A 15,273-nucleotide genomic window follows, 5' to 3' on the forward strand; every position below is an offset into this window, starting at 1 on the left:
GGCCTGACTGGCCCACAGCTGCCCGCACCTGCTCACCCTGGCCCTCTGCACTAGGAAGGATTCCCCGCCTGTCTGTCCTGATAAATACGGAAACTCCGTCTTTATTGGCTGTATAAACATCTCTGATCTGTACATACATTTCATATATCATAGTGCAGGGCCCAAAAGGAGGGGCAGGGGAGCCCCAGCAGCACGGCAATGAGTCCCCTCCCCAGCCCTCCCCACTGTGCAAACTGAGACCAAGAGCTCCGGCTTTTTCTTCTTCCCCGCTCATGGGGTGGAGGAGCTCAGGAAACGGGAAGAGGGGGGCTGGCTGGGGGTCTATGTGGACACTAGAATCAAACACTGGAGCAGAAACAGTCAACTGGCACAAGCAGCAAGCTGGGGCACAGGGTGGGGGTGGGCAGGTGAAGAGAAACACGGGGACAAGCTGCTGCTCTGGGCAAAAAGCCACAATACAACACATGCCCTAGTGCCTTGGCTCCATTTTGGGGAGCCAGGGCTAGAGGTGCCTTGAAGAGTGCAGACAGGAGATGGCAGCAGAAGCTGCAGTCCCACACCACCACAAAGCCCCTCTCTCACACACACACACAGTTGTTCATGAGCGGGCAGACAGCCAGGCTCAGGCTTTCTGTGGTGGGTTGCATGTGGGACCGTCTCTCAGGAAGCAGTGGAGACCCTGGGTGTTTTAGGACAGCAGCCAGTGAAAGGAGAGATGGCCAAGACAGGCCCCCTAGCCCAGCCAGGGGGAGACAGCAGCAACTGGCTCACATGAGGAGAGGGAATGAAGAGAATTCAGGGAAGCTGTGGGAGGCAGGGACAGGCTGCCTCTACTCTACCCTCGGACGAGCACCATGCCCATATGACAGCAAGTGGGCTTATACCTCCAACTCACTCAGGGCCAGTAAGTAACGGAGACGCAGGTGCCACTAACCCCATCGCAGGTGCCACTAACCCCATCAAGGGGAGCCTCCCACATATGTCAACACTGCCCTCTGGGCCCACTGCTACCACTGCTCTCAGGCCAGGGACAGAGAGGTGCAGCCTGAGCTGACAGACAGGGCCTACTGTGAGCGCACCCCGGGGAGGCCTGGAGGGCAGATGGATAGGCGACCCCACTAGCCACTCAAGGGGTGCAGGTCGACTTTCACTTTCTCCCCACAGCTGAGCATGCCAACAGTGGGGAAGAAGCCTCCGGGCGGCACGACAGCATCCTTCTTCCCTATGATCTTGCCGTTCCGGGTGAAGAAGACCTGGGAGTGGGGATAGGGAGAGCAGGGTGAGAGCGGGCCTGGCTCCTGCCCTGGGGTGGGGAGGAGAGGGTGAGCTCTGGCCTCTTTGGGGATACTGAGTGACTCAGGCATGAAACCCAATACCCACAACTTCCAGCATGGGCTTTAGGAGTCACTTGCAGTGATATATGGGAAGCAACCACAAGAGGGTGTGCTGAGGCTGGAGAATAGGCCACAACTATAGCTTGGGCTCTGAAGTTCCACAAGTACAGTGGGCTCCCATGAGCTCCAGACCCTGCCTTCCCACCCCACCCCCACTGCTGGTCCCAACCCAATGGCAGTCTGCCCCAGGACCCCAGGAGGAGCCCACACTTCCCTACTTACCACCACCTTCTTGCCTTCATGCTCCTGTTCTATCTCTTCGCCATCTTCCTCCTCCTCTTCTTCCTCCTCTTCCTCTTCCCCTTCCTGGTGCAGGTACATGACATTTCGGACATTCCGAACAGCCCGGGCAGTCGGGGACAAGATCACTGTGTCACAACTGTCATCACTGTCCCCTAGGAGACAGGAAACGTGAGCTCCTGTGGAACTGGCTACTGCCCTGAGCAGTCTGGCTGCTGCCCAACCTCACTCACCCTCACTGTCCAGAATGTAGTCCCGGGGGAACATGATTCCACAGCCCATAATGTCCCCTTTGTAACAGCGTGGCCCAAAGGGGTCCCCCACACCACTGCCATGGAAGATCTTCCCGTCATCTGTTGAAGGGAGGGGAAAGGACACAGTTGAAAGGTTAACTCTACATCCTCAGAACAAGACAAAGGTGACAGGGAGATACAGGAAAGGACATTAGGCTTTTAAAAAGAATACAATGTCCATTTGATTGAATAACTGGTCAGAAGAAAGGACAGGGTCCCTAGGATGGATGATCAGGCAGAGAAGGGGGCTGAGGGGAGGGCCCAGGCACCAAGGCTCAGTATTCAAGAAAGCTCTATGGGAAATCAGACCAAAAGAAAAAAGAAACCAAGGAATCTATAGATCTTCAGGAATGGCACAGGGAGCCAGGTCAGAGGCCTGGAATGTCCATTCTGGGCACATTCTCCTCAGAGGCACAGTCTCCTGCCCCAGTCCTGTGCCTCTGACTTTCAGGGCTAAGAGAAAAAAATAAGATGAAGGAAAAACCTGAGCAGTCTGAAAAAAGGAAAGAGGCCACGTGTGAGCACATGGGCATCCCTGTGACCCTGTGTGTGAGCAGCACGGGTGTCCCTGAGTCCCTGTGTGTGAGCACATGAGAGTCCCTGCATCCCTGTGTGTGAGCACACAGGCGTCCCTGAATCCCTGTGTGTGAGCACACGGGAGTCCCTGCGTCCCTGTGTGTGAGCAGCATGGGCGTCCCTGTGGCCCTGTGTGTGAGCAGCATGGCAGTTCTGCATCCCTGTCCCCCCAGTCCACCCCAGCAGCTTCTACTCACCTGCATGGTAGGCTACAGACCCTCTGCTCCAGCCAGGGTGTCTGTTCTTGGGATAATCCTGCAGCAGGAAGATAAAGGGAATGTGTGACATCACACAGGAGAGAGGACAGACGTCAGCAGGAACTGACAACTCAGAGAGCTGGCAGCCCACAGCCAGGAACTGGGGGTGGGGGGTGGGGGTGGGGAACTACAGGAGCAAGGAGGACAGGACCGGGCTGGGTGACACTCAGGACATTGCTACAAAGTCTGTCCACTGAACAGATACTTGGAACTGTGCTCTGCCTCAGCTCAGACCTTTCCTCTGTAGGCTCCTTGAGCAGGTTTTCCCAGTAGCCCCACACTGAGCAATTTCACAGGGAGAAACACAGCATGCCTACCCACCTTCCGGGCCAGCCCCAAGGCGATATAGCACTTCTCTCCAGGGTCCACAATCTCCACCTCAAAGTAATGGCTACGGGTGCTGAGCGGGTGCCGAGCCTGAGCCAGGCCCACGTCCACGATGCTCTTGCCCTTCCCCAAATACTCCAGCAGCTGTGGGGCAAGAGCCAGGCGTCAGGTGACACTGCCCTGGACACTGGGTCCAGTGTTCTGGGTCTGACAATATCCCCTGGATAAAAGGGAAAGGACTCTAAAGGCAAAGTGGACTCCAAGTTCTAGGCAGGCAGAGGACAAGCATGGCACAAACAAGGCGGTTGGTGTGAGATGCTTCTGCCTTCCTACAGAGCTACTGTTGGGGGACACTGGAGAATCCCATGAGGATCTAGAGGTGCACTGCCAGGAAGCTCACGGGCGGTGGGGGGGGGTCTCTAGGCTGGAACATCCATTCCTTAAACAACTCCCAAGCCAGTCTTCCCTTCTGGAATCCAGCAGCCTTTTCAGGATGCCTACTGAGAACAGAGATGTGTGGAACTCAGGAGCCAACCCCAGATATCTGAGGGGAGGGAACAGGCTCAGAAGCTAATTCTGCACAGATGGGACTGACATAGTTTCTCAAGATCTGTTCTACTTGGCTCTGAACAGAGCTATTCATTGCTGGGTCATTCATTGCTCCAGGGAGCCAAGAACCCAGAGATAGCAACTCTACCTTTCATTTCACATGGGCAAAGGTCAAAGTAGAGACAGATGGCAGGCCCTCTGTTCCCAACCCTCACTCAGGCTGGCATGGGGTGACAGGCTGGGCTCTTTTGGTCCCACAAAGTCTTGCCTGCACACAGCAAGGTAGCAAACTTCAATCCATGTCTTACCTATGGGGTGCCATGGTAACAGTGGGGCTGTGACTCCGTCTAGCTGGTCTCTCACCCACCTACCATCACCTAGGATTCCTTAATTCCTTTTAATTAACCCAACTGCCCTCAACTTCACCCTCCCAGCCCCACGGCCCTACAAAAAGCACCCTTGCTGGGCCTTCTCTACTAATCCCTAGCAAGCCTTAAGAAGGTGGCCTCACCCCACTGACATTCCTGCCTCAACCGGCCTGCACCAGTATGAGGGCCTGGGGCATCTCCTGCAGAAGCCAACCCTACTCATCTCCCTTGAGAGTGGAAGAGAAGATCTTGTTCTGCTCAGCTCCAGAACCCCCAAGTTTACCCTCCCATATTCTACAGGCAAGGGAGGGCAGATGGGGAAAGCCAGACCCACCCCTGTACTCTGTCTGTAGCGTTTAGGGCGTTCCTGGGCCTCCATCGCCAGGAGAAGTGCCCTGGTGCACCTCGCAGCCTCGGGCCACTCTCCCCTATACTGCAGAGCTGGATGAGGAACCCACAGCTGCACTTGACACAGTCTATCCAACTGGCCTCTCTATGTGGGAGACAGGGAGTTCTCTAGTTCCATGGCCAAAAGACAGCCCATCCAGATCCTCAATCTTGGGAAAAACCCGCCCCAGCGTTCCTTCAGCCTCAGCCCACAGAAGGCATCTGCGGTTCTGACAGGGTGGGGATACTTCCTAAGGGCAGGAGGCCATGAGGATGACCTGCCCTGACATGGAACTTCAACCCACGCCCAACAGCTCCTGATGAGCATGGAGGCCCTGTGCTGACACCCTGGCCCTGAGCACCCGGCCCTCTTCAGAACTGGAACCATCCCAACCCAGGGCAGCCACCCCAAACCATAGGCTGCTCTCCTGTTCTCAGCAAATCCTCCTGAGCCTTCAGCAGAGGCCGGGGCAGGGAGTCACTCCCTGGCAGATCCTTTCTGGGCACCACACTTGAGAACCTGCAGGTCTGGCTTCTAGAAGGACCTGCAGGCTTGGTCCTTCAGTCTAAGCCTCGGTTGGTTGCCTCTTAGTCTGAAAGACCCAGTTCAAACCCTAACTAATATTGCTTAGTTGCACTAAGCTTGAACATCGTATGTTCACCTCTGTAAGCCTTAATTGCTTCTTCAGTGAAATAGGGTTATCAAAATTAAGTAGAAAGATAAAACGAAGTGAGTGAGTGATCAGGGTGTCGACAGAGCCTGACACCCAGTTGATGAGAACATACATTCTGTCAGGAAATGGGGATCAGTTCTATTGCAACTACCAACCACAATGGACATGACCTTTCAGCTTGTACCTCCCACTAGGACAACCCTTAAGCCAACCAGGATGGATATTTATAGTGCTAAGTTATTAAACCCAGGACTCTGTGCACAAGGGTTCAATATTCTACCACTGAACTAGCTGCAGCCCCAATGATCCCTCTCTCCTGTGCATCCTAGCTGAGGACAAGAGATCCTCCAGTATACAACCACCACCACCACCACCAGCACCACCACCACCACCAGCAGCAGCAGCAGTAGCAGCAGCAGCAGCATCACTGTTGTTACTGCTGACCACTAGTACTTCACTGAAGCTGCAGATCAGAATTTAGTTTGTACTCCATGCCCTCCTGCACTCTTCTGCCTTGCTGATTCCCACTCTCCTACCACTGGCCAGAAGAGACCCTAATTCTTTTCAAAAGGAGCAAGCCCAGAAGGCCCAGAAGTAGCTGAACAGGAATCAAGTACAAGCTCCCAGCTCAGGCCCCAACAGTCTCCTCTTGAGTTGTCTATGGAGGATCCCCTCTTTTTGTGTACCAAAGCTGCCACTGTAAGAAGTGTCAAAAGCCACGAACAGTGAACAAAGACAAGATTAGTCTAACCCAAATGTACAGACAGACCCACAACCCTCTGCACACATGATCTCACTTTGTAGGCTCTGGGGTCAACAGCAATTCTTCACCACCCACAATCCTCTGGGGCAAGGGAACCTGGGGCTTCTTTAAAAGGAGGGCAAACTGAGGTCACAGAAGGTAAGGGAAGAATTTACTCAAAAAGAGCTACATCTGGGCTAGAGAGATGGCACAGCAATTAAAAGCACTTGCTGCTCTTCCAAACAACACAGGTTCAGTTCCCAGCACCCACATGTTGGTTCACAACCAGCTGTAACTCCAGCTCCAGAGGATTCATTGCCTTCTTCTGACCTGTAAGGACAGCAGGCACACACAGGGTACAAATACATACACAGGCAAAACACCAAGGAAGGAAGGCAGGCAGGTGAGCAGGCAGGTGAGCAGGCAGGTGAGCAGGCAGGTGAGCAGGCAGGTGAGCAGGCAGGTGAGCAGGCAGGTGAGCAGGCAGGTGAGCAGGCAGGTGAGCAGGCAGGTGAGCAGGCAGGCACGAGGCAGGCAGGCACTGTGACTTAGTTTGGCAGTATCTGCCTAGCATTCGGGAAGCCCTGGGTTTGATCCCCGGCGATTATACAAAGCAGATGTGGTCACAGTCCCAGCAGTCAGGAGGCAGAGGCAGGTGGATTAGGTCAAGGCTAGCCTGAGTTACAGGAGACACTGCCTCCAGAAAAAAAAAAAGAAGAAAACAAGAAAGGAGTAAAAAAGCAGTGGCCAGGCTATGGGTGGGTGGATGTGCGCCTTTAATCCCAGTGCTCAGGAGACAGAAACAGGCAGATGTCCACAGAGTGAGTTCCAGGACAGCCAGGGCTACACAGAGAAACCCTGTCTCAAAAAACCAAAACCAAAACAAAGAGCACTGCCCAGCGCTGACCAACGGAGCACCACATTCATTCCTCAGGCTGCAGAGGTGGCTCTGTGGGTAAAAACACTTGCTGCCAAGCCTGACTACCAAAATTCCATCCCTGGAATCCATACTGATAGAGAGAAAGAACCAGCTCCCACATCTGTCCTCTGACTTCCACGTGCACGTGTGTGTGCGTGCGCGCACACACGCACACACACACACACACACGCACACACACACACACAACTAATGAAATAAATGTAATAAATGAATGAAGATACACTCGAGAACTGGAGAGAGAAAGAGACTAACACTTGCCTAACCAAGCATGGTAGCTCACATTTGTAATCTCAGTACTCAGGAGGCTGAAGTAGAACTGCCACAAGTTCAAGGCCAGCCTGGGCTAAATAATGAATTCCAGGGCAGACTGACTAAAGTATGATACTGCCCAGAAACAAACAAAGAGCTGTCCAAGTGCACTGAAGATGAGCCTGTACTCATGGTGCAGTGGACCTACCCACCGGCCGTCTCAAGCTGAGGTGAGGGTTTGAAGACAGCCAAACTCTGCAGCTATGCTTAAGGGGAAAAAAATCCTACACAAGTGGATTGAGGACGCTGAGGGAAGGGAAGGAAGGAAGTCTATTTATAATGTCTACAGGATTCCACCTCAATTAGAAAAGATGCCTGGGAGGAGCTGGGAGCAGAGTGGGGACAGGTCCAGGCAGGGAAAGGATGCCAGGAAAACAGTGAGGAGAGGTCAGAGACGAGAGCTGGAACCTGGCCCTGGCTCAGGCCCAAGTTCAACTCTGTGGATGTTGTCAAAAACAATGGTAGCAAGGAACCATGAGCAGAGGAGGAGCACCTGAGGCCCTGGCTCCCAACCACCACAGCCCTCACAGGCCAGGGCCAGCAGGGAAGCAGCCATCAACATAGCACATCAAGGGCTGACTTTCTACCACCTTGTATGAGCTCATTCTACCCTGAACTCCACAAGGAAAGGCCTTGCTCACAGACCCACTTCCACCCCCACTGCTTCTGCTTTCCTATCACAGGCTACATTGAAACCGCCTGAGTTGAGGTGAGAAGGTCAAATGGTAGAGAAAGTTGCCAGGCTGGGAACATGGAGACAGCAGTGAAGAGTTCTCAGTGAGGACTGAGCATCTCACAAGAGATCAGAGTTAGACTCCTGACTTGCATCCATCTACTCCCAACACAACAAGAGGTGCAGAGACGGACTGGAGGACTCCCCTCTGTCAAGCTTCCCAAGAAAGCTCAGACCCCAGAGAGACACTACAGCAGGTCTGAAGAGAAGGGAAAGCAAGCTAGGAGGCTTCAGGATCCTCCCTGACTCATTCTCACCCATCTGCCTTGTCATCTTCAACAAAAAAATCAGATCCCCAAAACTGGGCCATCCTGAAGGCAGAGGCATGTAGATTCAAAGTTCAAGACCTGCCTGGGTGACTAACTGAGTTCAGAACCAGCAAGGCAGCTTAGAAAGACCCTGTCATACACACACACAAAATCTAGAGATACAGCTCAGCGGCAGACGCTTTTAACATGTGAAAGGGTATGTTCACTACCCAGCAACACACACACACAAGCATAAGCAGTGGGCTTCCACACCAGTCCTCAGACACTGAAGGAAGAAGAAAGCTGCTTCTAATTATTCTGGGAATCAACAACCAACCTGAGTTCCCAAGTGAAGGGAAAGAAGGAGTTGTTCTCAGAGCATAGCTCTGGACTCCAAGAACCCTGTCAAGGCCCTAACTCCCACTTCCCAAAGCCACACAAAAGCCACTGTACGGGTGCAGTGTCACAGGACTGCCAAGAGGCCACGGTAGGCAGAATGCAAATTCAAGGCCAGCCTAAGCAACATTCCTGAGATATATCAAGATAAAGAGAAGAAAAAGTCAGGCCTGGTGACATGCCTTTAATCCCAACACTCAGGAGGCAGGTTTGAGTTCCAGGCCTAGACTTTGAGACACAATGAGATCCTGTCTCAAAGAACGGACACACACACACACACACACACACACACACACACACACACACACTGTCCTTCCTCCTCACTCTAAGCAATACTTACTCGTGCTCTCCCCAGCCCGTTTATCTACTTACCGTCCCACAGACTCTGACGTCATGCAGCCGGCCCCATTCATCCTCGTAACTGTCCACCATCATGACGCTGTCATCCTCACGGCCCAGCTCGGCATTGAGGTGCAGCCTCACCTCCTCACCCAAGGAATGCATACCGACCGCAGGGAAGAGCCCATCTGGGGACATGGGCATGATGGTGGAGCCCACCTGCAGCCGAGACAGGGGGGTGAGCTACCATGTGGTTCACTTTTCCAGAACTCATCCATTCTCAGAAGGGCATTTCCAAGATGATGCAACCAGTAATTATCACGTACGCACTCACAGACTGAGGCTCAGTAGAGGTTTAAGATTTGCTAAGTATTCATTCCCCTGCAAGTTCCATGGAGCCAGAAGGCAAGCCTCAACCTCCAGCCTTGCTGCCAAGTGCTCTGCAAACATGGGCGTGACATTGCTAAGGCTGCAGAGGGAGCTGACCTCTTGCCTGGCTTGAGACGGCAATCAACCCCAGCAGAGTGGGAGGAGAGAAGTTGAGGCAGAGAGTTTCGAGTCTCTCTCTCACTTCTACAATCATCTCTGAAAAGGGCTCAAGAAGTAAAAGAAAGAAAAAAACCAAAGAACATATCCCCAAAATATTCAAATCAAACCCCCAGACCCTCCACTTAATACAACCACACCAAAATCTTTCCCTTTTCACATTTTAAAAAGTGATTTATTTTTATTTTATGTGCATTGTTGTTTTGCCTGCATGCATGTCTGAGGATATCAGATCCTCTTGGAACTGGGGTTACAGACAGTGTGAGCTGCTAGGCAATGTGGGTGCTAGGAACCAACCTGGGTCCTCTGGAAGAGGAGCCAGTGCTCTTAACTGCTGGGTCTCTCTTTTTGTATCTTTAATATCTCTTTTATCTTTTAAGAATTTCATGCATGCATATAATGTGCTTTGATCAAACCCACGCCATTCCCTCTGCTCCAGTTCCTTCCCGCCAGCATCACCATGTATCCCTCCTAACTTCACGTGCTCCTTGTTTAAACCCAGAGCCGACTTAGTGCTGCCTATACACGCACAGGTGTAGCATGAGTAGGCTCTCAGGTGCCACATCCCAAAAGAAAGCTCTTGTTAAAAACAGTGCCCCATGTAACCCAAACTGTCCTTGAATTCATTATGTAGCAAAAATGACTGAACTTTTGATTCTCCTGAGTGCCGCAGCACCTGCGTATGTACAGCTGGGGACTGAACACAGAGCCTCAAGCATGGCGGTCGGGCTTGCTGGCTATCGTCTGAGCTACATTCACAAAAGCCCTTTCCCACTCCCTCCAGTCATTGGTCTTTGCCCCTGCTGGCTGAAGTCACTGGCTGCTCTAAGCCCGTGATCTGGATCATGTCTCAACTGCCCAGGGAAGGGAAGTGTCTAGACAGGAAACAGGAACAAAACCATCTGACTCTTCCTGGTCACCTCACAAATCCTCAGACAGATTCCAGCCACTTGAATCCTCCTGGGGTTGCCCACTCACCCGTTTCCCATTTTTGGTGAAGAAGATCTGGGCAGTCTGCACATCAAAAGACACAGGCTCAATGCCACAGCCGATTCGGTCCCCAGAGTTGCACTTTGACCCAAACTGGCGCCCCTTGGCTCGGCCATTGTACAGCCTATGGAGAGAGTGGCACAAGACATCACAGAACTATGTATGGTACCTGCTCCTACTCCTCCCCAGCCCTTCTCAGCAGCCCCACTCTGGAGACAGCATCCACCTGTGTCCTGCTATTCACGTCACCCTCTCTGCCATCTACACACCAGCAAGGGTAGCTTATGATAAAACCCAAGACGGGAAGCAGAGGAGAAAACCACCCGGGGTAGCTCAGAGATAGCTTATTCTTTACATCCAGACTTCAACCTCACAGCAAAGGACCACTCACTTGCCATCATCAGCATGGTAGGCTACAGAGTCAGGCAACCAGCCAGGCTGGTGATCCAAGCTGTAGTACTGAGGGACCAGCCCCACAGCAATGGTGCCTCGGACGCCACTGTCCACGATCGATACCTGAGGGGTGAGAACAGGACACAGTTCACAGGAAGAGAAAGCAGAATGAACTTGTGGAGAAGGACAGGAAAAGGGGGTGACCAAGGTGGGCTTCGGCTCAAAGAGACCTGGGGATGAGAGGGTCGGACCTGACAGAGAGAACAGGGAAGGCAGGGCCCCTTACTGTGGTTACTCAGACAATCATCATTGAGCTTTAGCTGGGCATAAGGGCTCATGCCTTTAATGCCAACACTCAGGAGGCAGAGACAGGCTCCAGGCCAGCCTGGTATACATAGACAGACATAGACAGTTCCAGGCCAACCAGGGCTACACAGTGAGATTCTATATCAAAGAAAGAAGGAAAGGAGGGACAGAGAGAGAGGGAGGGAGGGAGGGAGGGAGGGAGGGAGGGAGGGAGGGAGGAAAGAAAAAAGAAAGAAAGAAAGAAAGAAAGAAAGAAAGAAAGGCAGGCAGGCAGGCAGGCAGGCAGTGGTTTATGCCATTAATCCCAGTGCTCGGGAGGCAGAGGCAGATGGATCTCTGTAAAATTGAGGCCAGCCTGGTCTACAGAGTAAGTTCCAAGACAGCCAGAGCTAAAAACTCTATCTTGAAAATAAAAAAAAAAAACAAAAAAAAAACCTGGGGGCGGGGAGCAGTTAGGCGCACACACTGATCTAAATTTGGTTCTCACAACCCACATCAGGTAGTTCACAACCACCTGGAACCCCAGCTCCTTGGAGATCGAACACTTCTAACTTCTAGTCCCCATGGGCACTATAATCACACACACATGCCCATACACAGAAGGGAGCAGAAGGGCAAGAGTGAGGAGACCCCCGGGCACCCGTCTCTCAGATCGAGAGTCATGCTGGCTGCCCCACATCTCCTCCTAAGGCCAGGTGTTAGGAGAGGAGCTTCATGAACTCACTCCTCATCACCAACCCCATCACCACACCCCAGACCCCCAACTCTGCCCACTTACTGCTTGATTACCTCAAAATAATTGCTGTCCTTGGTCAGGGGTCGAGATGCCACGTAGCAGCCAACTTCACCAGAATTTCCATGGTAACTAAAGGAATATAGAAAGGTTCTATTAACAGGCAAGCCCGGGTATTGGGAGGAAGTCCTAATATTCCAGACCCCAACCTTGTGAGGGCACAGAGAGCTCACCAAGCACACAGCAGGAAATCTACACATAGCCAGGCATGGCAGCACTCAGAAGGCAGAGACAGGAGGATCTCTGAGTTTGGGGCCAGCCTGGTCTACAGAGTGAGTTCCAGGATAGCCAGGGTTACATAGAGAAACTATGTCTTGAAAAGAGAGGGAAAAAAATCTGTGCACGTACACACACAAACACAAACACACACACACACACACACACACGCACACACGCACACACGGTACTGAAGGTACCTTATGTACCCTTCCCATTGCTTCTAGCCAGGGACCAACCCACACTAGATCAGTACAGCCTAGGTTCTTCATTTTCAGGAGGAAAAAAATGTACAACCTTCCCTAATTGCTTTTTTAGGGAAGCAGTGTTGTCTAACCTTAATTCCTCCTGCTGCAACACTGGCCCTTGCCTTCAGCCCTGTCCTCAGTGGAGCTAATCTCTACCCTCTATCAAAATTCTCCAGACTAAATGTCCCTCAGGCTAAATAATGCTAGTTCCTTCTCCCTTTAGATGATAAGTACCTAATGTAGGCAGGAAGGAGTCAGGGAAGGTTCAAGACAAAAAAAGATAAAAATACAAACCAAAGGGCTAGAAAGACATGGAGTGGGTGATTGCCCTGCTCCTTCAGGCAGTATTCGTGACTATGCATTACCTATGGTACTACAGAACTGGCACTCTCTAGGCAGGGCCTGCTGCCTTACAGGAGGCCCCTCCCTGCTGAGCCCAGTCTTTGAAATGCAGGGGAATGCAGGTCACACAGAATCACTGTCATGGCAGCCTCTGGCAGCCTCTTAGGTTTGCCATGAAAACTTCGAGTCAAAATAGGATCTTCCTTGCCAGACCAGAAGAGAGTGAGCAGAGATAGCTGAGGTAGTACTTGCCTGTCATCTCAGCTCTGGGGAAGCTGAGGAGAAGGGACTGTATGTCGTAGGACAGACTGGCTGTCTCAAACACAAAGCAAAGACCAGTGAGAAAGCACTCGCCTAAGGACCAGAGTTGGATCCCCGGGTCCCATGTGACCTCAGGGGTATCAGCCTCCTCAGGCTGTCCTTTAACAGATGTCTCCCCATGCACACACTAAGTAAACAAATCAAAACATCAACAACAGTCTCAATGACCTGGTGACAAGGGGCGGAGGAAAGGAATGCAGGGAGGGACTGGGGTGCCCCTCGAAGTGGAGTATAACCAGTCCTCACCCTCTAAAACATCCCTTTCCCTGTCGAAGACCCAGAAAAAAGGACTGACAGGGACAGGGTGGAACCATTTTCCTATGCTCACCTCAAAGTGTCACCATCTACAAGGATATGCTTGAACCTCTCCTGATATCGGAAGGCCCGGACCTCTCGGATCTCCCGAATCCTCCTTCGCCAGTTCAGAAACCGGTAGTGCAAGTTGAGGTCATCCATCTTGTTCATGAGAACAAACCTACGACAAAGAAATGGCTGAGAAGGAAGTGGGGCTCAGCATGGAGTATCTCAGCCTGCTCAACCTTGAACGTACAAAGTGCCCCAGACTTGAGCCCGGATGTCAAAATGCATCAAAAATCTCCAGCCTCAGCCACTCAGGCAATAGATATTTATTGGGCTTTTTACCGAGTGCACTGTTATCAGAGCTAGGAACAGGGCTATGAGCAAGGTGGATGGGATTCTTGCTCCCATGGCAGAAAATAAACACAAATGGTCATTTTAACCAGTGGAAGAAAAAAAAAAGACCCACAGAGATGTAACAAAATAGTGGACAGGGACTAAAAGACAGGCAAAGTGACAGTATAGCAAAAACCATTCCAGACAGAGGGAACAGTCAAGGACACCCAGATCCTTGAGAAGAAGAAAGGTGTCAAGGCAGAGAAAGGCAGCAGGCCAGGGCCGCTGTGTGTACAGAAAGTGAAGAAGAATCAGGTAAAGGACTGGAGGCATGGCTCAGCGGTTAGAGCATTGACTGCTCTTCCAGAGGTCCTAAGTTCAATTCCCAGCAACCACATGGTGGCTGTAACCATCTGTAATGGGATCCGATGCCCTCTACTGGTGTGTCTGAAGAGAGCGGCAGTGTACTCACATACATGAAATAAATAAATCTTAAAAAAGAAAAAAAAAGAAGTAGAATAAGGTAGCCAGGTGTGGAAGTGCACGCCTTTAATGCCAACACTCCATAGGCAGTGGCAGGTGGTTATCATAGGAGTATGAGGTGGCCAAAAGCGAATCCCAGGAGACAACGGCAAGGTTTAGACAGAGAAACCCTGCCTCCAAAAACAAAACAAAATAACTTAGTAGTTTTTTGTTTTTTGTTTTTTTTTTTTGGTTTTTCGAGACAGGGTTTCTCTGTATAGCCTTGGCTGTCCTGGAACTCACTCTGTAGACCAGGCTGGCCTCAAACTCAGAAATCTGCCTGCCTCTGCCTCCCAAATGCTGGGATTAAAGGCGTGTGTCACCACCGCCTGGCAACTTAGTAGATCCTAACTCCAAGTGCAAGTTATAACAGAGTTCAGAGAATGACTGCCCCTAAAACAGCAGCAGTACAGAAGAAAAACAGTGGGACTCTCTTGGTATTTAGACAACCTGTAAGGCCAGTTTGTGAATGAATGAATGAATGAATGAATGAATGAATGAATAGATAAATTTTTTCAGAGATCCAGAAGTGGGAAAACGATGAAGAAATCCTTTCTTCCCGCCTCCCAAACACCTGGCGCAGTGCCCTACACACAGTAGGTGCTTAGCAAGCCTGGGCTAAGCTGAGTTCAGTTCCAATGTGCACACTGGGACTCTTCTGCAGGAGCTACAGACCAGCACATGCTCAACAAGAGTAGACACCTGCGGCGCAGGACTGGGGGCTCCTAGGGCCCTGGGCCAGGACTCGAACCCAGGTAGATGCCGGAGCCCCAGACTTGAAGGCATCGGGTCTTCGAGAACCTGACAGCCTCAGCAACCAAGCAGCAGCCGCCGCACTGGGTCCAAGCGTCGCCTCAGCACCTCCGGGTCTCTTAGGTGACACCCGGGGCCACCCAGCCTTAACCTATCAACGCGGCTACGCCCCGTCGCCACAGGCCCTGGCAGCACTGGGGAATGGTGCGCGGCGGGAGAAACGCCAGTGACCGGAGCCCCCGGCCCCGCCCCGAGCCCGCAGCCGTCGCCCAGGACCCCCGCCTCCAGTTCTGCAGAGACCGAGGCCACCGGGACCCCGCCCCCGATCCCCGCCTACCGGGGCCGCCGCGTCCTCCTCATCCATAGGCCTCTCAGCTCCGCGTTGTAGCTCTTCGGCCGCCACCACCACACACATCCGGGTCCCCGCCCTTCCTCTGC

General features: G+C 52.2%; 1 protein-coding gene across 1 annotated transcript; it reads right to left on the bottom strand.

Annotated features, from left to right (window-relative positions):
• Positions 1–75: 75 nt before the first annotated feature.
• On the bottom strand, positions 76–15,273 carry Spryd3 (SPRY domain containing 3). The gene is made up of 11 exons (XM_034516109.2): positions 15,173–15,273; positions 13,256–13,402; positions 11,797–11,872; positions 10,700–10,824; positions 10,297–10,432; positions 8,806–8,991; positions 3,082–3,231; positions 2,701–2,758; positions 1,868–1,987; positions 1,617–1,789; positions 76–1,253 (listed from the first exon to the last, which is right to left on the bottom strand). The coding sequence occupies exons 1-11, from the start codon at positions 15,193–15,195 to the stop codon at positions 1,119–1,121; spliced, it is 1,329 nt and encodes a 442-aa protein (XP_034372000.1). The 5' UTR covers positions 15,196–15,273; the 3' UTR covers positions 76–1,118.

The sequence above is a fragment of the Arvicanthis niloticus genome, chromosome 13, assembly GCF_011762505.2.
Source record: "Arvicanthis niloticus isolate mArvNil1 chromosome 13, mArvNil1.pat.X, whole genome shotgun sequence".
In the NCBI taxonomy this organism is placed as follows: Eukaryota; Metazoa; Chordata; class Mammalia; order Rodentia; family Muridae; genus Arvicanthis; species Arvicanthis niloticus.

Coding starts and splice junctions, on each gene's coding strand:
- Spryd3 (XM_034516109.2), bottom strand. CDS start 15,195: ATGAGGAGGACGCGGCGGCCCCG. Junction 10,825..11,796: donor AGGACAGCAATTATTTTGAG/GTAATCAAGCAG, acceptor CTCACCCCTCAG/GTATCGATCGTGGACAGTGG. Junction 1,988..2,700: donor GTCTGTAGCCTACCATGCAG/GTGAGTAGAAGC, acceptor TCCCTTCAACAG/ATGACGGGAAGATCTTCCAT.